At 51.6% G+C, this 22,823-nt stretch overlaps 1 protein-coding gene across 1 annotated transcript in view; it reads right to left on the reverse strand.

Moving 5' to 3' along the window:
- Positions 1-7,534: 7,534 nt before the first annotated feature.
- Positions 7,535-22,823, reverse strand: part of LOC102451575 (citron rho-interacting kinase-like) — a 358,679-nt gene continuing 343,390 nt past the window's right edge. The window contains exons 35-39 of the mRNA XM_075897800.1: positions 13,696-13,776; positions 12,116-12,194; positions 11,819-11,998; positions 9,362-9,665; positions 7,535-8,808 (exon numbers count right to left, since the gene is read on the reverse strand). Of these exons, the coding sequence (XP_075753915.1) occupies positions 8,785-8,808; positions 9,362-9,665; positions 11,819-11,998; positions 12,116-12,194; positions 13,696-13,776 (668 nt within the window). The 3' untranslated portion in view covers positions 7,535-8,784. The remainder of the gene's footprint in view (positions 8,809-9,361; positions 9,666-11,818; positions 11,999-12,115; positions 12,195-13,695; positions 13,777-22,823) is intronic.

Raw genomic sequence — 22,823 nt, forward strand, 5'->3', positions numbered from 1 at the left:
AATCTGCAGCCGGTCTGTTTCCAAGCCGCGCCAAGGCAACATCTGTACACGCTCGTGCTCCACACCCTGCATTTCCCCACCCTCGTGTCCCGCCCTGATACCAAATGGCGGGACTATCTAAGACCCGTAGAGGGTGGGGAACCCCGGTGGGCCAGCGTCTATTCCGATCTGATTCCGCGGCCCATCGGGGACATCAGTTGGCGGCTCCTTCACGGAGCCGTGAGCACGGGCGTGTACTTGGCGCGGTTCACCCCCATCCCCGACACCTGCCCCTTCTGCGGCGTGAGGGAGAACCTGGCGCACGCCTACCTCGAATGCGCCAGGTTGCAGCCCCTATTCCGGCTCCTCCAGAACCTCTTATTGAGGTTCTGGCTGCACTTTTCCCCCCACCTATTCATTTACGCACACCCTATCCGTGGCCCCACAAAGTCGCAAGACCTCCTCGTCAACCTGCTCCTGGCCCTAGCAAAGGCTGCCATCTATAATACCAGGAGCAAGATGCTAGACGAGGGGGTTCTCTGCGACTGTGGGGCCTATTTCCGTTCCTCCCTGGTTTCATGAATCCGGGCAGAGTTCCTCTGGGCGGCGTCCACCGGCTGCCTCGATAGCTTTGAGGAGCAGTGGGCGCTGTCCGGGGTTTTCTGCTCGGTGTCCCCATCTGGTTCCCTAGTTATAAACCTTTAGCCCGCACCCCTTGTCCCTTTTGTCATTATTTGTCCCAAGTAATTGATTGAGCACGGGTCCAGTCGTCCGTCCGGCAAGGCCAGTCGTCCTCAAATAGGCCTGTCCCACTCCACTCCACTCCTGAGAAGGAGGAGAGGCAGCAGGGTGCAGGGGCTGCTCTCTCCCTTCTCCCCCCCCCTTGCTCCTGCTCCTGCAGGGGCTCTCCCTGCTGCACCCAGCCACCACCTGAAGCCTCTGAGCTGCTCGACCTGCTCCCCCTGGACACCGCTGCCTTCCACCACCACCGGCTGCTGCTGCTGCCTAAGGGGAGAGGGGGGCCTGCCGGCTGCCCCCCCCCTCCACTCCGGAGGAAGAGGACCCCACCAGAACCCACCATCCAGAGGCCTGCCCCATCTGGCTGCCACCCACCCGCTGCTGCTGCTTTACCATCTGCACCCCACTGGGGGAGACGAGGACTGCTAGTTGGCCTGTGGAGGGGGTTTGTTTGTTGGGACTGAGCATTTCATCTGCTCTTGGGGTGGTGGTGGACTGAGATACCAAGAGGGGGCTGGGGGAGAGGTGCAGAGCTCTCCCCCCGGTCCGGCTGCCCTCCCCCATACCACCCCCCCCACAACCCCCTCCACCAACCTTTTATCACCTGGACTCGCCCCTCTGTGGGGCACGCTACTAACCCCCCTTTTTACCAGCTGGGACTGCTCTGCTGCAGCTGCAGGCGAGGACTGAGCCTCCCACAAGTGCTTGTGGGTGTGCTTCCACCCCCCCCTTGGACTCGGCCCCCCTCCCTCAGCAGTGTTTGGTTGGGGGGCCTTTCACCCCTTTCACCCCCCTTTTTTTTACCCGCCCTGCCCCCACTGCAGAAGCCTTGCCCATTCCTCCCCGCTAGCCAGTCTCCTGTCCTCCCCTCCCTCCTTCCCTGAGTTTGCTAACTAGCCCCGCCCAGCCTCAGTTTGTTTCACCTGCCCCGCCCGCCTCTAGCTTACCACAGTTTGTGCCTTACTTCCCGGCCCTAGCTTTGCCCTATCCCGCCTTGCTTACCCAGTACCTGACCCCAGCCTCCCAGTAGTCCTCTGGCCCCACCCAGAACTCCGGTCCCTGCCCCGAGCACTTGCACCCCTTCCTTCCCCCTCCTTTTTAGTTAGCCCCCTTGCACATTGCACTCCCCCCCGACGGCCCCATAGTCCCCTTCTGTATCCCAGTGCATCCGGAGGAGCCAGCCCCCGTCCTGCACCTGTTACCCGACCCCCTGCCAGCGCCCTCCTCCTCTGCTTCCAGCCTTGCGGGGAGGAGTGGCTGCTGGCCTCAAACCCTCCCCAGGCCATGCCATGCCATGCCTCTGCCCCCTCCCTTCCCCATGGCCATGCCTCCTCCCCCAGTCATGCCTATGGCCCCCCCGCTGATCCTGGTCCCACTGCCCCTCCTGCCCAGCCTATGGGGTCCCCAGACACGCTCAAGCCTGACGACGTCCCCGCACCCGAGGGGGTTCTACAAGCTGCCCCACCACTCCTCCCAGTCCTGATCCCCCTTCCCAGTTCAGACACCCCCCCTCCCCCGACCACCCTCGTTTATGTTTAATAAAGAAACAAGTTGTTTTGTTTTAAAACCAAGCAGGTGTGTTTATTGGGAGGTCAGGGGAGGGGGTGAGAGGGGGAAAGGGAGAGTGAAGGAAGGCTGAAGCCCCTGTTGTGGCGGCCCTGGGGAGAGTTACTGTGGTTCCTGAGCGAACCTCTCCCTCAGGGCCTTCCAGATCTGCGACCCGCCAGGCCCATCAGGCCGGGTGCACCTGTCCAGGGCTGCTCAAAGCCCCGGCCCATGCAGGCAGCCTCTGCCACCCATCCCAGGAGGAAGGCCCCACCCTTGCACTCCACTAGGTTGTGGAGCACACAGCAGGCCACCACCACCTTGGGGATATTCTGCTCCCCGACATCCAGGCAGGTGAGGAGGCAGCGGAACTGTCCTTTCAGATGCCTGAAGGCGCACTCCACCTGGTGGTGGGCTCTGTTCAGGCAGGCATTAAAAATGTCCTTGCTTCAAGCCAGTTGGCCAGTGTAGGGGTGCATTATCCAGAGCATGAGTGGGTATGCTGCGTCCCCCACTAGTCTGGTCGCCAACCGGTGTTGTCGGCAAGAGTAAGTCTCAGGTCCAACACTGGGCTCACAAAGTACAACACAAGTAGTTTATTTCCTGACAGCTGTGCCTCATAACTGGAAGAACAATATAACAAAGAAGCAGAATATGTTACTTCGTCCACAGCCTACCCGGGGGTTCCAGGCTTGCAGGAAGGGATGTGAGAGGTTGTCTCAGCTTCCGAGACGCCGGTACCCAAGCCCATTGGCGAGGTGCAAATTGTTGTGCTTTGGTACAGCCTTAAATACAGTTCTCTTGCCTTGTTTGGAAATTTCCAGGGGTTACTCATTACTTGCTGATGTAGGGCTTAGCTGTTAGAATTGTTCTTTGGTCTTGTGAGCAATACCTTAAGGGTAAAGGGCAACAACGCATAAACAAATAGGGTAAACAGTTATCGAGCTGGTTCTAGCTTAGACTTGTCCTTGGTATACTGGCAACAATGCTTATCTTAAATGTTCCCAAAGACTTGCTTCTGGCTCATCAGATATAAGGAAAAGGGGAAAGAATGTAGGCGTCACCACCCCTAAACTAGCACATACAAAGTTCTTCCGCAATTGACCCATACAACTGGCAACTCCCAGCAGGGGAAAAAGGTGCCCGCCTCCAGCTGGGCACACAGTCTGGAGTTCCTGAAAACGTGGGCATCATGAGCCCTGCCCAGCCACCCCCACATAGATGTTTGTGAAGTGGCCCCGGTGGTCCACCAGGGCCTGCAGGACTACTGAGAAGTAGGCCTTGCGGTTCACAAACTGGGCCACTTGATGTTCCGGGGCCCAGATGTGGCTGTGCATGCCGTCAATTGCGCCCATGCAGTTGGGGAACCTCAGGGCAGCAAAGCTGCCCATGCTAGCATCCAGGGCGTGGATCCGGACGACTGCACAGCAGCAGGGAGTTGATGGCTTGGACAACCTGCAGAAGGGGAGAGAGAACCACACAAAACAGAGAATAAGAGCGGGGTTGTGTGCTCCCAGTGTGATGTGGCCGCGGCCTCCCCCCGTGAGCCTGTGGCCACCCCTCCCCCCTGGAGCAGGCCAGTGTGAGGGCGAGAAGGCACCAGCCCCCAGGGCCCGGCCTTTCCCCCCCACCCCCAGTCCACCACGTATGGTCCCCCCCCCTGTCCTGAGGGTCCCTTTATGCAACACCCTCCCCCCCACCCCGGGCAGGGGCTGCAGCCCATGCTCTCCTTACCTGCATCAGGATGGCCCCGACGGTGGACTTCCCCACCCCAAAGTGGTTAGCCACCGAGCAGTAGCTGTTTTTCAGAAGATGGCAACCCGTATCTGGAGTGGGATGGCAGGGCACCCTCTGGACCAGACTGGTCCTAGATGAGGGATTTTGTGGACAAAGGGAGGTCATGTCAGGGCTCCTGGTTTCCCCCCCTCCCCACTAGGCTTCTTTGCACCTCCCTTCCCTGCAACCCAGCTGAGATGCCCACCCCCACTGGTTCCCTGCACCGCCCCCAAAACCACCCCTCACAAGCCAAGGGATTGCAGCACCAGTTCCCTGCAGCCACTCACAGCCCAGCTGAGCATCCCTTCGGTTCCCTATGCCTTTCCCCATCCACCTCAGCCCAGCTGAGTCCCGCACTGGTTCCCTGCATGCCTCCCCCACAGCACAGCTGAGCCATGTTTCCCTACACCGCCCCCCAACCCCCACAAAACTGCAGAGCCAGCTCTGATTTCCTGCCCCTCCTTCCCCTTGAGTCTAGCCCCGGCTCCCGGCACCTCACTCCTCCTGCAGGCAAACTGAACTCTGAGCTCCGCACCTCCCGCCCCGCTCCTCTTCACTCTGCAACCCAGCTGAGCTCCGTTTCCCTGCACCTCCCCCAAACTGCGTAGACATGCTGAGCCCAGCGCTGATTCTCTGCCCCTCCCTCTGTCCCTCCCCTTGAGTCCAGCACCGTGTTACCAGCACCTCCCTCCTCCTGCAGCCCAGCACCCGGCACCACCCCCCCCCCCCCCCCGCAGCCCAGCCCGGTGTTCCCCTAGTGTGGCACCCGGGGGCAACTGCCCCCCCCACTGCCATGGACCCCCCCCCACCGCCAAAACCATCTCCACTGCCTCCTGGGCGGCGGCCTCGGACGCCAGGAAGAATACCACCTTCCCGAACATCTTGGCACGTGTGGTGGGGCCTGCAGCCATGGTGGCAGCCTCCAATGCCCGCACGTAGGTCTCCACGTGGGGTGAGGCCGACAACATGAGGCAACGGACCCCATGTGTCCTGTCTGGGTGGGGGAAGGGGCCGCAGCCATCGGGGATGGAATTCCGGAAGACGGCTTTGGTGGATCGGGAAGCAGCAGGCCGGGGGGGTGGTGGCTACCTGGGCGCAGAGGCATAGCGAGGGGGGAAGCAGTGGGGGGGGGCAGTTGCCCCCGGGTGCCACACTAGGGGAACACCGGGCTGGGCTGCGGGGGGGGGGGGGGGGGGTGGTGCCGGGTGCTGGGCTGCAGGAGGAGGGAGGTGCTGGTAACACGGTGCTGGACTCAAGGGGAGGGACAGAGGGAGGGGCAGAGAATCAGCGCTGGGCTCAGCATGTCTACGCAGTTTGGGGGAGGTGCAGGGAAACGGAGCTCAGCTGGGTTGCAGAGTGAAGAGGAGCTGGGCTGGGCTGCGGAGGAGCGGGGCGGGAGGTGCGGAGCTCAGAGTTCAGTTTGCCTGCAGGAGGAGTGAGGTGCCAGGAGCCGGGGCTAGACTCAAGGGGAGGGAGGGGCAGGAAATCAGAGCTGGCTCTGCAGTTTTGCGGGGGTTGGGGGGAGGTGACCCAGGGCTGGGATGTGGACTTGCCCACCCTGAACCAGGACGTAGGCTTCTGACTACCCAAACTGTCTTATTACCCATTGAACTGGCCTGATCACCAGCCCAGGACTAAAGGGGGCTCTGTGAACTTAAGCAGCGTGGTTGCCCATGGACCTGGAAGGTGAAGAGCCCCTCCGGGAGCCCCAACGGGCTATATCATCACTTTCTTACACATCTTGTCTCCACTTTCCTGGGCTAAAGTGGAATTACTCTCTGCTGCAGCTGCTCTAAAATTAGGGTGGAATCTCCTTGTACTAAAGGCTAAGTGCCAGTATCTCAACACACTATACGTCTGTCAAAGCACCATCATACACCTTCACAATCAAATTCCCTCAGACAGTGCTCATAGTGGAACATGGTGCACTACAAGCTCAATGATTATGACCATTAGCACCTGCTAAGAAGGAGAGTTAGACTCCTGTAGTCTGTAATAGAACTGGATTTTATATCTATATACTGAAGCCAAGCACTTTTTTTGGTGACACATATTTTTCAGAGTTGACCTTTCATAAAGCAACAGCATGCTCTAAAATGTGCCCTAGGGGCAATAGTTTCAGACCATAGCCAGCCCTACTGGCATTGTCATAATTAAGTCCCTGTCAACAGGTTGGATTCCTCGAAGCATTTGGAAGTCAGAGTTGTATTCTACACACTTTAACATGCTTTAACTTTCTGATAGCACATATGCTACTTGGTCAGGGGAAGAGGTCTGCTAAAAGGCAGAATATTCTGAAGGTGAGCTCTTTGGTATGCTTGCACTCCTATAAATTATAGCTCCCAAGACTGGCTGATCTGGTGTAATGCTTAGTGGTACCCTGCATGGAAGGAAAAGATCACCTCACCATGCTAGTCAATTGTTTTATTTGGTTATTGTTCAACAACAAACTATTTTAAGTGCAATGTTTTCCAGGTAGAGTTTGAACTGTATGTCTGGTTTCCTCCCTTGTCAATAATAAAAAGGTAATGAACAAAAATCCTGTACTTTAAGATTTTAGGTAACAAGCTTTCGATAGCATAAATATGACATTAAATTGTAATCCAAATGTTTCTTCATGGGATTTGGAAGGACTGATCTGAGGTCCCTCCAATGTCTGAAGATGGCTGTCCACAAAAAACATTAAAACAAAAAGCTAGTGTTGAAAAATGAAGTTTACAATAAACAAGTAGAAACCAATTAAATTCCCTTTTGTTAAGAATATAAAGTTTATTGTAAATATGTACAAGTCCTTTGAGCTATCTCTATAACAGGAAGCATTTCACAAACATGACACAAGATACACTCTCAGGACTTGACAAGTCCATTTCTAGGCCATGAAGATCTGCCATGAGATGCAAAGATTTAAAGAACTCATCTCAGTATTTTGAAAGGTCACAGAGATCATAGACAAATTTCATCTGGTCTCAAGTAACGCAACAGAGAAGAGAACAGAACACAATAGCCATGAAACTTGCCAAAGGGCACTGTCACGGCATTTGGAGCTTTATGGATGTCTAGGACAGGTTAGCACTGGCTGGCAAGGGACAAGCAGAAGATAAAAGGCTTGGCCAATGAGAAAACTGGATGCCGTTTTGCTCGCTTCCATTTATAGAGAACATGGCTGTTCACTCAGCAGGTCACTGAAGCAGACTGAATGGTCAAAACCTGCCTTGAAAATCATTTGATCTCTGTCTCAGTTACAAGGGATAATGTTAATGGCATTGGAGAATATGAAGCCATAAATGGCTTGAGATTAGAGGCAAAAGCAGAGGTGAGGTGTTTGGTAACTGCCAAAGCTGTTTATTGTAAATACTCTCTAGTGTCGTGACTATTAGGTCTTATTGTACAAGAAAATACAACCATGACAGGAAAGAAGAATCTTTTTTGAGAGAGAATTCTGTGTACGTCCTTTCTCATGCTTTCCTTTGACGATTGGGGGTGGGGGGGGGGGGGGGACAACCTGACAACCACTGTGGGGAGTAGCCTCTATGGAAAGCAATGACCATAAGATTCAGATGCAATTTCTGAGGTGATATCTACACTATGGGGTTTTTCCGGGATACCAGAGGTACCCCGGAAAAAAACCCTGCCGCGTCCACACTTTTTTTTTGTGGCAGAGCAGACACGCTCTTTCAGAAGCCCTGTCTTCCTCAGTCCACGAGGAAGAAGGGCTCTTCCGAAAGAGGAGGTTTTTCTGAAATTTGGCCCAGTGTAGATGGGCTAAATTTCAGAAAAGCCTCTTCTGGAAAAAAGTATTGGAAAAAGGTACGCGATTTGCATACCTTTTTCTGATAGACCAGTGTAGTCTAGACATAGCCTGAAGGGGGTCATGGTTGATACTGGGGTGACATGAAGGTGAAGGACAGTGATTCCTTGTCATACAATAAGGATTGTAACACTCTCTTCTGTGCCTAATTCTCCAGTAAATCATGGTGGTCATTTTGCAGCATGATCTAAGGACTTCAATTAATTTACAGGTGAGGTACAAGACAATACTTAACACAGCAACCTAAAACGAGAGAGTAGCCAGAGTGATGGTGCAGCAGCATGCAGTCAATTGCCATGCAGAAAACCTGGGTCAAAAGTCTCATACCCTAGAATGTCAGAGACAATGCACTTTGTTCCACTCCCACATTTAAAGCTCATTCTCTTTTGTTCTCATTCAAATTGCTCCAGTGCAGGTCTGTTCAGATGGAGGAGAAGGAGGGCAGATCCCTTGATTAGATGGTTACAGGCCCCCATGCCCTAAAACAAACAGATCCAGATTTTCTCTCCAGTTCTGTAGAGCCTATCTAGTGATGCTGTCTACTGCAACCAAGTCACTGTGGCTTTGCCATTTACAAGGCCCTCACGCATTCCAGTAAATGGTGCTAACCACATTAAGATTTGGGCTGGGATCCTCATCCCATTTGATTTCCTTGATGAACTATTAAGGACTAAAGCTAGAGTACAGAAAGTTTATGAACTGCTTGAAAGAGTAACAGTAGTACAAAGTGCAAACAGTATGACTGCAGGAAGGTGCAGAGGAATAAACTGAGAGGCAGACAATCCTTGTTAGAGTCATGTGTCTCCTGATGCAGTGTCAGTTCTGGCCCAATAAGGTTGTTTTGGTAACCAGGCAGCAGAAGCATGGAGTACATATATTCAGTACATGTCCTTTGTTTATCCTGCAGATCACGAGGAGTAAGTTTGTCTAGCTGAGACTTATACTGACGATTGGTCCCAGACCTAGCAGGGAAATAAAATGACAAGTTACACAAGATGCAGTAAAACATTCCTGTTCTCCTATATGTGGTCCCAGGTCATATAAGCAGCACTGTTGTCAGTAGGTAGCAGAAGCAGAGTTTTACTGAGTACCATGTGTCCCCCGTCTATATGAAAATGCTGTGTGGCATGAATCTCCCCCTACCAGTGAGGGGAAGGTCACCATATTTACCTGGCATAAAGTGAGCTCCTGACAAGCGCCTTCTCCCAAATAACGCCCCCCCCTCTCATTTCCAGTGTGGACTTGATTTCTCTCAGTGCAGATGCCCTCTTCATTCACAGATGTACACCAGTCAAACACAGATCCAAACACCCTGGCATGAAACTAGCACTGGGGGAAAATATTCTCTTTGGAAGAGATTTTCAGAGCACCAATGCATATATGTTTAGTTGTACTGTGATTGAACGCATGAGTTAAAGTGGGTGTAGGTTGAAGCCCCTCTCACACAGGCTTTTCACTATGCAAACAGCCACTCCCCAGTGGGAGACTCAGACATTTGACAGAGTTCCAGCTTACCTTATTGACTTGTGAGAGTGGAGTTCTTGCACCTCCCACAAGCGTTCGCCCCCTGCTGCTCTCTTCAAACAATCTTCCAGGGGACCTTTCTCTGCGGGTGCTCAGAAGCCTTCCTGGAGATTTCTCTCTCTCCAGTGGTCGCCCAGGAGACTTGTCCCTGCGCAACTCTGTCCTTCCCTCTTGATACCGATGTGGTGTGCTTGGTTCTCGAGGGTGGCTTGGACCTTCTGGTGGTCCTGGGCTTGATGCTACCCGCTTGGTTATGTGCTCATTATATGTGGGAGGACCTCTATTAATAGGGCTACTGTCATTCAAAAACAATGGGTATGGACAGCTGAGTGACAAAAACTTTAAAGTTACATTTTTAATTAACAAGGGTGTATTTCTCCCCCACCCCTACTCGCCTCACATTGTTGAAATAAAAGTACAGCCAGAGCTAATTCAGCGTTACTGAAAAATGCTAACCACTTCCCTGAATTGTTCAGAAAAGCCACACTCCTAGGCTCCCAGCTGCGTGCTCTGTAGCTATAATAGTACCACCTGAAAAGGTTTGTTACCAGCCACCAAACAAGTCCTGACTGGATGGAACATTATTATTATAGAGTATCTTACCAGCAGTTTTTCTTTAACATGGTGTTCTAAAGAAGCCTAGATGATAATTCATGAGAGGTAGTTAATTTCTATCTATAGCCTGTTTAAAGCTACAGTTATCTATTACAGAAGATAATGTTATCCTCTTTCTGAAGAGCTTTAATGGTATCTCTACTAAGCTAGACATTTCAGCTTCTTATGGAATATTCAACACAAATCAAATCCATGCAATGGCTATAAGAACTTATTTTCCCTTGGATGTAACAGTAGGCTTTTCCTATGTGACAGTGCAGCAAAAATTAATTTACACCTCATAAGTCTTGCACAGGCAGCACACGTTACAAGACATCTATGTAAGCATTCCGATAAGAGGATGGGAGCACAGAGCTTACAAATTTGCCAAGCTTTAAATTTCTCTCTCATTTTATAGGTAACACTTTTCACTCTACAACATAGCACGATCAGTCACAATATTCACTTACCTGACCAATTTGGCCCTGTTCTGCTTAACACAACAAGATCACGTCACTTAATACATTCTCCTACACTGTCACATTCAGACAGGCACTATTTAAAGGGTTGGGATTCTGGCTTTTAAAGATCATTTGAAATCACTTGTGTTCCATTTTCATGGCAATAATGAATGTTAGCAGTAGACTTTCAAGGCCACATCAGCATGAGTGTAAAATATCATTTCTGGTCCAAATCCTGTTTTGGCAGCCTCAGCTGTTGTAGCTAAGGAATAATTCCATGATTAGGGACAAGCAATTTATTTCAAGAAAAAAAATTAATGTATTGTATCAATGTTTAAACGTCTAATTGTATTATTGTTCTAAAACAGAACATTTATGCAGGTTTTCTTAATCAGGATACTTTGTTCCACAAGTAGCCATGTTAAGAAAACAAACTCCTCTAATTCATCCAGTCCTAATCTAGGGACCAACTGTAACTGTGACCGCGTATTGAGTCACTGATTTTAGCTTGTATTTTAAACTTTAAACCTTTACCCTTTAAAAGTTTGAAAAGCTTAAAAAGCCCACGGCTGTAACTTGCTCCGGGCTCCTTCCCTTTGTTAGCCCGAGTTGGGAGCGTCCTGCCTCTGCTGAGGATGTCTCTGCCCCAGCTCCGGAGCGTTCCCTGCTGCTGAGGCCCCTGTCAGTTTCCCCGCGTTGTTCTGTACCCAGCACGGCAAAGGTAGTGAAGGGGAGGGGATCCTCTCTCATTTCTGTTAAAAAAAAAAAATCCTATGCACGACTATAGCCCGCAGAGGGGGTGCGGGGTTTGTAAAAAGGAATATAACCCGCGGGTTATATTTGCTAAATTACGGTAGTTAAAAGGCTTTCAGAAAGAATCTCACACACAGATGCATGCAGAGAGTCTTCGTCACCTGGGGCATTCCTTTTTTCAAAACAATCACTAAAGTTTTCAAAGTATTTGTGGAGGAAGTTTTTCCATTACAGCAAAATGAGATTGTCATGCAACAATACCAGAGAAAAAGCTCTAGAGCTAATGCTGCCTACATAGCATGAGGAACAGGACTGAAACAGAGGGGCTGACAGCTTCTGTGGGCCCCCAGACAAGGTGTGTGTGTGGGGGGGGGAAGTTCTGTGCCCCTGGAAGGGGTGGGACCTCAGGTGGAAGGGTTAGAGCCTTGGCAGCCAGTCCTCAGTCATTGAGACTGTAGTGCTGCGCCCCCCTTCACCCCCAGCCCTCAGAGCCCCATGGAGCAGTGCTCTGGAAGCAATTCAAAGGGGCCCAGGGCTTCAGCTACTGCTGCTTCTGCAGTAGCAGCAATTTGCCAGGCTCCAAGGCAACTCCCTGCCCCCATTGGTGGGCCTGGACTGAATATAGCACAGAAACTCATACCTGCGTGTAGTGGAGGATCCTCTGTGGTGTTCATCATTGGACTCCTTCACCAAATTTCCCTTACAGGAGATAACTCTTAATTTGTCCTGATAGGAGGAGGCCAGATAAATTGCCCCCGATGAAATTGCTGGCCCCAGATACCGAGGACTTGGGATATCCAAGTGGGCTCGTGCAGGAGTACTGAGTGAAGGGGGAAGAAAACCATCTTTAATCTGGTTGTGGTACATTATTCTTGAAAAACACCCTGCAGCAAATCATACTTTTTCTCTGCAAAGTGCTGAGCAGCGCATGACTTACCCTAGAGAAGCACGAGCCTGAATCTCAATCACTTCAAGAGAATTGACATGGGTCACAAACAGGTAGGGCTCTCTGTAGGCTGCAGAGAGAAAGAACACCATGCACAGAGTCTACATTAATGAAAATAATTCAGGAAAATTTCAGGACAAAGGTAACATTTTCCTGCTCTCCTGCAGTTCATAGACTTAAGGACGCGTGTTTATATACTAAAATGTTAAATGGGGAGAAACAAGCTTAAAGGAGCATTGCCTTGTAGCTGTTTGCTCCCATACCATTATATCAGTCATAATAGTCCATTTTAAAATCCCTTTTATGTGATGTTAACTGGACAAAGTCTATTAGGAACTGCAAAAGACCCTTTGTTTCATTTTAAAATGGAAGATTGAAATTTTTAATGGTGCCTGGATGTCTCTGAAATATTTAACAATGGCCAATTTAGCCACTGTCAGGCTGGGAACATTAATCAAATATATCACTTTGATTTAGTTTTCCTCTTATTCTTCACACTTCAGAAAGGCTGTTAAAAATAAGTATAAACCTAAATGGATGTAACCACTAGAAAACACAATCTGAAGAGGATCCTTCCCACCAGTGCACCCTCTACTTTTTCCCACCCCTCAGTGGAATGAATTTTGTTATGTGCACCAATGTGGAGGTGATGACATACATAACAATGACATACATGACATATGATGGTATACATAACAAAATTCATATTGTGGGAGTGGGGGCCAAGGGGTTATGAATATGGGAGAGGGCTCAGGCCTGGGGCAGAGAGTTGGGGTGCAGGGTGTGAGGGCTCTGGGGATGAAGGGTTTGGTGTGCAGTAAGGGACTCCAGGCTGTGGGGTGGGGACAAGGGATTTGGAATACAGGAGGGGTCTGTGGGGTGAATCAGGGGGTTGTGATAGGCCTAGGGATTTGGGATGCAAGAGGGAGGGGCTCGGTTAGGGATAAGGGGTTTGGGGTGCAGGAAGTGGCTTTGCAGGGGGACTGGGGATAAGGGGTTTGGGGGTGCAGGAAGTAGCTCTGGGTTGGTGGGCTTGAGGTGGGGCGCAGGGGTGCTAAGGCAGGATGCCTGCCTGCCAGCCTTCCGACCAGCCCTGGGGCACCATGCTGCACCCCAGAGGTGGCTAGCAGGTCCAGCTCATGCCCCCCTCCCTCTGAGGCCCCCGCCTATGTGACAGACCTGCTGCACTGGACACTTCCCTGCTGGCCCCAGCACAGAGCTGCCACAGTCAGTGGGGAGGGACTGCTCTCTCCCAGCTGCAGCAGCTTCCTGTTGGGGCTGATAGGGAGGGGTGCTTCTCCACCACCTGCAGCAGCTCTCTACTAGGCCCAGTGGAGAGAGGTGCCTCCCTACTGTCTGGCTACAACTTCAGGGCTTGGGGCGAGACATCGCTCTACTACAGCCCTGAGACCCTGCATGAGGCTCAATGGGAAGCTGCGCAGCTTAATGGGAAGTTAGCTTTCTACTGGGGCTGTTTCCTGGATGTGGTAGCCCCCAGAATGCTGAACATTTCAGAACACTGGAACTAGGTGGAACCAATACAAAACTGGTAAGTGTCATTCAACACCTACCAAAAGCCAAAGGCAAGCGATTCCATTTCAGGTCCTCTGTCCGACTGCGCCTTCCATAGGAATCCACAAAGACACCAAACTCTGTAGAGAACAAATCACTGGTCTCATTTGAATATGGCTGGATATTTTTTTTAAAAGGGAGGAAGGCAAGCAAAGGTAGGTTTTGATAACAGAAGTACAAGGGCCATCTTTTGCAGCTGGTGAATGCTACAGCAGCCAGAATTAATGTACAAACAGTGCTGGTTTAGGAATAATTTCAATAGTCCAGATGTTGCAGTTCGTGTCCCCTTTATACTAAGTAAGAAAGTCATTATTCCTTACACATGTAGGAACCTAGCATCTCCAAATAGGTGGAAGCCAGAAGTTATTCATAACTGTGTGCTTGCTGCCCAAGCAGGCACTTATTGTAAATACCTGAAGGATTATTCCTGTTGGCGTTAAAGATGCTTTATGAACTTTTAGGACATTTGACTAAAAGGTCAAAAAAGCATTTCAGTTAAAAAGCATCTTATAACTCTTTGTTTCTCTCCTGAGACAAAAGAAGCAATCTTTTTATGGAAGTCACCGCATCACATAAAGACTCCTCTAGTTTAAATGAGAGTCAGGAATATCTGTGAAAGACAGCATAGAAACAAATGAAGTAAAAATTTGAAATAAATCAAACTGTTTTATGGAATCTCTATGAGTAGCAATTCCATGCTCTAATACAAATATAGCAGTAAGGATATATTACTGACCATGTGAGCAGGACAGTGATAGTGACCTACCTATCTCATAGAGCCAGAAGGGAGTCTAGTCCTCACAGCAGGCCCAAGTACCGTTCCTGACAGATTTACCCCAGATCCCTAAATGGCTCCCTCAAGGATTGAGCTCAGAGTGCTGAGTTTAGTAAGCCAAAGCACAAACTGCTGAGCTATCCCTCCCTCCAAATGAAAGGCTAAGAGAGATTAGCAAGGCTATCAAAATAAAAACCTCAATAATAGTGAGGAATTTCAACTATCCCCATATTGCCTGGGTACACGTCATCTCAGGACAGGATGAAGAGATAAAGTTACTTGATACCTTAAATGGCTGCTTCTTGGAGCAGCTGATTCTGGAATCCACAAGGGGAGAGGCTATTCTTGATTTAGTCCTAGGTGGAGTGAAAGATATGATCCAAGGGGTAAATATAACTGGACCGCTTGGAAATAGTGACCATAATGTAAATTTAACATCCCTGTGGTGGGAAAAACAGCTCAGCGGCCCAACCCTGTGGCATTTAATTTCAGAAAGGGGAAATCACACAAAAATTAGGAGGTTAGTTAAACAGAAATTAAAAGGTAAAGTCTCTGCAAGCTGCATGGAAACTTTTCAAAGACAACATAATAGAGGCAATTTAAATGTATACCCCAAAAATAAAAAACACAGTAAGAGAACTGAAAAAGTGCCACCGTAGTTTAACAACCGACTAAAAGAAGCAGTGAGAGACAAAAAGGCATCATTTAAAAAGTGGAAGTTAATCCTAGTGAGGAAAAGAGAAAGGAGCATAAACTCTGTCAAATTAAGTGTGGAAATATAGTTAGGAGGCCAAAAAGGAGTCTGAGTTTTTGGCTAGCTATTCTTCAAAGTGATCAGAAGCAGGAAGCCTGCTAAACAACCAGTGGGCCACTGGATGATCAAGATGCTAAAGGAGCACTCAAAGATGATGAGGTCATTGCAGAGAAACTAAATGAATTATTTGCTTTGGTCTTCATGGCTGAGGATATTGGGGAGATTCCCAAACCTGAGCCATTCTTTTTAGGTGGCAAATGTGAGGAATTGTCCCAGATTGAGATGTCGTTAGAGGAGGTTTTGGAATTAATTGATAAACTTAACAGTAACAAATCACCGGGACCTGATAGCATTCACCTAAGAGTTCTGAAAGAACATAAATGTGAAAATGCGGAACTATTAACTGGTTTGTAACCTAGCCTTTAAATCATATTTTGTACCCAATGACTGGAAGATAGCTAATGTGATGCCAATATTTAAAAAGGGCTCTAGAGGTAATCTTGGCAATTACAGACCAGTAAGTCTAACATCAGTACTGGGCAAATTAGTTAAAACTATAGTAAAGAATAAAATTGTCAGACACACAGATGAACACAATGCGTTGGGGGAAAAGTCAACATGGTTTCTCTAAAGGGAAATCATGCCTCACTAATCTACTAGAGTTCTTTGAGGGGGGGGTCAACAAACATGTGGACAAGGGGGATCCAGTGGATATAGTGTACTTACATTTCCAAAAATCTTTGACAAGGTCCCTCACCAAAGGCTCGTAAGCAAAGTAAGCAATCGTGGGATAAGAGAATCCCATGGGATAAGAGACTCTCCTGGATTGATAACTGGTTAAAAGACAGGAAATAAAGGGTAGGCCTAAATGGCCAGTTTTCAGAATGGAGAATAACTAGTGGTGTTCTACAGGGGTCTGTACTGGGACCAATCCTATTCAACATATTCATAAATGATCTGGAGAAAGGGATAAACAATGATGCAGCAAAATTTGCAGATAAGCAGACTGTGAAGAGCTTCAAAAGGATCTCACAAAACTAGGTGACTGGGCAACAAAATGGCAAATGAATTGTAATTTTGACAAATGCAAAGTAATGAATATTGGAAAACAATCCCAACTACATGCATAATATGATAGGGACTAAATTAGCTGTTTAGCTCTCTCAAGAGAGATCTTGGAGTCATTGTGGCTAGTTCTCTCAAAACATCCATATAGTGTGCAGCAGCAGTCAAAAAAGCAAACAAATGTTGGGAATCATTTGAAAAGGGATAGAGAATAAGACAGATAATATCGTATTGCCTCTGTATAAAACCATGGTACGCCCACATCTTGAATACTGTGTACAGATGTGGTCGCCTCATCTCAAAGATATATTGGCATTTGAAAAAGTTCATTTTTGTTGCCCTTTTCCGATTAGGGGTTTGCAACAACTGCCCTATGAGGAGAGATTAATAAAACTGGGACTTCTTGGCTTAGGCCTCACTACATCCCCCTCAGTCTCCTCTTTTCTATTAGAAATCCTAGAAGGTGGGTGAGCACACCCACTTCTACAAACAGCTCCCGACCCAGCGTTGTGGGAGGGACCACTGGACCTGGGATTCAATCAGTTCCTTGGGACAATGGAGGGAAAAAAACCAGGGACAGGAGTGCAGGTCACAGGTTCAAAATAAGGGAATTGGACAGGGACAACAAGCAGAGCACCCATTGCTCCTTGAAGCTGTCTAGAGAGCCAGTGGACGTCACCCAGAGGAACTCTGCCCAGATATGTGAGCGAAGGAGCACCAGAAATTGGCCTCACAGTTCCAGAGCAACCCCTCGTCCAGCATCCTCCTCCTGGTGCTGTATATGGCAGCTTTCACCAGGGCCAGGAGGAGGCTGACGAGGAGGGCTCACGACTTTGTGAGGCCACGGAAGGGGTGTGCACAAATGAACAGGTGTGGGGAAAAGTGCAGCCAGAATCTCAGCAAGAGAACAGGGTGACCACCCTAGCCACTCCAGCTGCTAGCCAGCCTCGATGACTGGAGTCATGTGGGTTTCCTGCAGGAAGATCACCGAGTACCTCCCCCTCCTGAAGGAAGGAGAGCACCCAGCTCCTGCGGAGACCCCTCCTACAGCCCTGGGCATTTAATGTGGCAAAGGAGGCAAATTGCTTGATGAGGGCTGGGGTGGATCCTCATGGGCAGGGTGATCATCAGGCTGCCACAGGCCCTGCTAGAGACAACTCCCTGACCCAAAGGCCAGGAGACAGTTGCAAAATTTGCGGGTCCAGCGGTAGGCTGTGATGTCCTGCCTCTTGGTCCCTCTCCTCTCCTGCAAGAGGGCCCTCTTGGCCCGGAGGACGTGGGTGAAGTCCCCCCAGCACCAAAGGGTGACCTGCACCTTGTCCTTGGGTCCATGGGTGTCCGTGAGGAACTGGAACAGCTCCGCCTTCAGTGCCACGGTGGTCAAGGTGACAGGATTACCGTCATCCTCCATCAGAACTCCTGAGTAGACCTCACGGGCCATGGAGATGGGCAGGCAGGGATCAGATCCCCAGCACAGCTCCAAAAGCGGTGGTGCTGTGTGACGCGTCCCCATCCCCGGCAAGGGAGGGGGCAGCTGAGGGAACAAGGCAGCCCCTACCTAGAGGACTGGCAATAGGGGGGGCACAAAAACCACACCAAGGGCTGCCCGCAGCCACCGGGAATGAGACTGCTCCCGTGGGGGGGTGGCAGTAACAGTAGCGTGGGAGAGGGATGAGAGAAGGGTGGGCATTGCGGTGGGGGCAGGAGGAGGAGCAGGACCGGGAGTGGGAGCAGGACTGTATGGGGAGATTTCAGCAAATCCAGTAATGTGCCTGAACCACTATTGCTTACTGCTTAAACTTTAGCAACCAAGCTAACAGGCCCAAATTAGACCTAGACCACAGTCAAGGAAAAAAAGGGAGTTTGTGTGCCACAGAGAGGGCAACTTGACCCCTGCGTCCTTCCTGAGGTCCAAATCTCTAATGAAATCGCTGAGCTATACATTTAGAAAAACAGGAAGTTTGTCTAAATGCCCTAAGACATATATCTAGCAGGGCCCCCGAGCATGAAGTATCTGAAAAAGAAAAAAAACGCATCTGGTGAAAGTGATGATCAGAAGAAAACCTCTTGCCCAACCTTTAAAAAGTGCTTGCCTAACAAGTTCTTGAGTGACATGTTATTGTAATACTAATGGATAAATAGGGAAGGAAAGTTTGAGCTAGGGGGACAATTTTGGGGAACACTTGGAGGGACGCCTCGAGGACTCCTTGAGGACTCTTCACGTCTGGACGCATCTCCGTCCCCACCGGCAGACGGAAGACTGGCCATCGGAAGCCTGCCCGGTGTCATGCGAGAGCCACACTCAACTTCGGTAACTATCGAGGGTGGGGGTGTTTTGCTAGCCTGTTGCGGACGTGTGTAAGTGCTTGAGACTAAGTAAAGTTTAGCTTTAAGTGAAAGCACTATTGTGTTGTCCTGTTTGTACCATCCATCTATCGGTCAGACGACTGTGTCTCCCCTGAATTATTTCCTGACACCACCTCGCAGAGAGTAAAAGTTACCGAGAGGTTTGGGTTGAAAGAACCCCAGGTAACAGAATTAGGACAGGGATCAGAGCTGTAGTCAAGGAATAGGCAAGGTTACATTCCCCAGGGCCTAAGCCACCAGGTTGCGATGTTTCCTGATCGGGTTTGGGGGACGGGGGTGGAGAGGGGGCCCGCACCGACACCGGGCTTGGGTGTCACAGTGGACTGTGTCTGAAGCCACAGCGTTGGACAAGGTGGGAGCAGCAGGTGGGCTGCAACAGGAAGGGAGGGTAACCGCTCTGCCTCAGAGATGGAGGGGGTGCCCACAAGCCCGGGGCCCAGCCCTTCAGCACTGGCTGTCACTCCTAGAGGCTCGGTGTCCTCAGGCAGAGTGCCATCGGTGTCTGGGGCAACATGAAATATCAGGGGTGAGAGTGGGGGTAGCCACCCAGCGCAAGAGGTAGCGAGAAGGAGAAGGTGGTGCAACCAGGTCACCGCTCAGATCGAGGCCCACTCATGGGGGTTGTCCTTCCCTGGGCAAGCAGGGTCAGACCCAGGGCCTCAATCTCCTCCAAGATGGACCTAAAATCCATCCTCGTGGCCTTGGCATCCTCCTTGCTGGCAACCGAGTCAACAATTGCCTCGGCAGCGATGACTGGTGGTGGAGGGGCCGGGGGAGCTCCATCTGAGTTCTCCTCAGGCATGGACTCTGAGAGGTGCTATCCCTCTCTGCTGCCATAGGGTGTGTCTAGACTACATGCCTCCTTCGACGGAGGCATGTAGATTAGCCAGATCGGAAGAGGGAAATGAAGCCGCGATTAAAATAATCGCGGCTTCATTTAAATTTAAATGGCTGCCCCGATCTGCCGATCAGCTGTTTGTCGGCAGATCGGGGGAGTCTGGACGCGATGCCCCGACAAAGAAGCCTTTCTTCATCGACACAGGTAAGCCTGGTTTCACGAGGCTTACCTGTGTCGATGAAGAAAGGCTTCTTTGTCGGGGCATCGCGTCCAGACTCCCCCAATCTGCCGACAAACAGCTGATCGGCAGATCGGGGCAGCCATTTAAATTTAAATGAAGCCGCGATTATTTTAATCGCGGCTTCATTTCCCTCTTCCGATCTGGCTAATCTACATGCCTCCGTCGAAGGAGGCATGTAGTCTAGACACACCCATGGTGACCTTGGTGGGTGCCCTCTTGCTGATGTTGGGGGGGGGGGGGTCGCACATCAGGAGTTGAAGCATCAGCAGCCCCGTTCAGTATCTTCTGGGGGCCTTCCCACCCTCCCCATCAGAGCAGGGGACTGAGCCGGTGGGCCCTGGGCTTTCCCCAAATAAGCATCCAGCCCTCTAAGGTGGAAGGGGAGGGCTGGTCAGCAGGGGCAGGGCCAGGGCCAGGGGGCGCAGGTGACAATTGTGGGCTCTGAGAGGCAAGGGAGGATCAATGGTGAGCAGAGAAACTTCTGCCTGGGACAGGCCCTCTCCTTCGCTCAGCAGCGACCGTGTCACCCCTTCCTCTGCAGGCCCCACCAACTCATGACTGGCAGAGGCAGGGCCCACCCACTCATCACAGCGTGCCAGGGGGGGCTGCTCCCGGGGCCTGAACAGTGGTGACAGCAGAGGGAGGAGGAGCAGCCATGGAAGCCGCGCTACCAGGGTTGCTGGCGGTAGTAGGGCCGGCGCACTCCCGGGCCCTGGGGGTCCCGGACACCTCCTTGAACTGGGACAGGGGAAGCCCTCCAGACATGCCCCATCACCCAGAAAAGTAAGCACCGGACCTCCCCTGAAGAGTAGTAGACCCGGTAATGGGCCCCCTGGTAGGACACCAGGAAGGAGCCCTCGAGTGCCACCCCATCACGTGCCGCCAGCAGCATTTGCAGTTGTACCTGCCAGCAGAAGGACAGGATGTGATGGAGGACAGGGTCCTTGCAGCCCAACGGGAGAGGGCTGATGGTAAATATAGGTTTCCCCAGGGTGGAGAGGATGGGCAACAGGGTGACATGGGGGAGGAAGGGCTGGACCAAGGTCAGGACCACCTGTATACCCAGGTCCTCCAGGGGTTCGAGGGGCATATACACGCCCCCCCCCACTGCCAGGCCCTTCTCCACCGCCTCCTGGGTGGCGACCTCCAAATCAAGGAGGACAATAACCTTGCTGTACATTTTGTAGGTTGCCACCATGGCCGAGGACGCCACCACCCTTGCCAGCGCCCGCACATAAGTTTCGATGTGAGGTGAGACAGGTAACAAGAGGCAGCAGACACCGTACTTCCTGGTCAAGGAAGGGAATGGGCCCCAGCTGCCAGGGATGGAACTGGAGGCGGCAATTGGGGCAGAGGATGTGGTGGCGTGTGGAGGGGTGGTGGCCACCTGGCTGTCAATGGAAGGGGTGGGGTAGGAGGAGAAGGGGAACGGACTAACCACTCCTCCCTGCTAAAATGGAGGCAAGGAAGGAGGACGTCGGGTGGGGGACAACGGAGAGAAAGGGGAACAGCAACAACTCCTCCCTTCTAGGCTGAAGGCAGAGGAGGAGGGTGCTAGCAAGGCAGAAAACAGGGGCAAGGTCACAGGTGCAGGGTGGGGGTGCTGACACCTTTGGCTGCACTGGGACCATCAAGGACTACGGAGGCATCAAGGGGATGCAGTGAACATGGGTGGGGGGCACAAACTAAAAAAAAGGGTGGGTAGGGACATGAGTGCTCGAGGAGGGGACAAGGGCGCACTGGGCAGTAGGTAGGGAGCTAATGGGAGGCTGAAGGGAACAAGCTGAGTAGGTAGAGGGCAGGGCAGGTGGTGCACTGGGGAAAGGCAACTGCTGGGTGGGGTAGGACAGGCACCACAGCAAACTCACATGGCTTGGGCAGGGAAACAAACTCTGAGGAGGTCAGGCGGGGCAGGCAACCAACCAAACTTTCAGGGGCTGGGTGGGGCAGGCAAACAAACGTTTGTGCGGGGCAGGGGGGGTGCTCCAGCAGGGAGGGGAACACAAACTGGGCTACAAGGGCAGGGTAGGTACCAGGGAGGTCAGCTGCTCTGGTGGAGGAGCAAGGGGGCAAAACAAGAGGTGAGGGAGGCCCCCCCCAGCCAAATGCAGCAGGGGGGGCAAGTCTAAGGGGGAAGGGAGTGCGCCCATGAGCGCTCATGGGGTCAGTCAGTCACTTGCTGCTGCAAAATAGTCCCAGATAGAGATGGGGTGAAGCAGCTAGCCCTGCTTAGAGGCAAAGAGCAGGTCCAGGTGGTAAGTGGGGGTTGGTGGGGGTGATGACAGTAGAAGGGGGGGCAGCTGGACTGGGGGAGGGCTCCACGCCTCTCCCCTGGCTCCCCTTGCAACAGCACAGGCTACCGCCACCCCAGGAACACAGATGGTAAATGGATCAGTCCCAAAAACAAACCCCCTCCACAAGTCCAAGCGGTAGGCTTCCTCCTCTTCCTCGACGAGGGTCACAGCCGCAAGCAGGAGGCAGCCAGCCCGGGAAGGACCCTGGGACAGGGGTGCTGGTGGTGGGCCTCACCTCTCCCTCTGGAGGGGGCAGGCTGACAGCCCACCCCCTTGCACAGCAGGCAAGCAGTCGCAGGGGTGGGCAGGGAAGGAAGATATGCTGGCACAGGCACTGGTGCAGCAACCACACCCTCCTCCTCCTGGAGTGAGGCAGGAAGTGGGTGGCTGCTGACCTGGAAGGGGAAAAACTCCCTAAGACACTCTGGTGGGCAGGACCAGACCGAGAGCAACCCAGCCCCACCCCCAGGAAACAGAGGGGCGGGCCAGAAGTACAAAGGCTGAAGCTAAGAACTCAGCTGGTCCCCAAACACCTTGCCCAAGCTCCCAAGGACAGAAGACCTGGCCTGGGCTGCCAGGACCACTGGCAGGCCCTGAAGACTGGCCAGGACCACCAATCGGACCAGACCCTGAGCCGATGGACATCCTTCCAGTGTTGCACCTTTCCCTGCAGACCCAGAGAAGTGGGGACCAAGCCAGGTAGGGCCACAGGGGGAACTGGGATGCAGCCCAGGGGTAGCCACTTCCATCTCCTCAGCTGGACATGGGTCAAACTGTAGGATTACCATATTTG

This window comes from Pelodiscus sinensis, chromosome 15, assembly GCF_049634645.1.
Source record: "Pelodiscus sinensis isolate JC-2024 chromosome 15, ASM4963464v1, whole genome shotgun sequence".
Classification (NCBI taxonomy): domain Eukaryota; kingdom Metazoa; phylum Chordata; order Testudines; family Trionychidae; genus Pelodiscus; species Pelodiscus sinensis.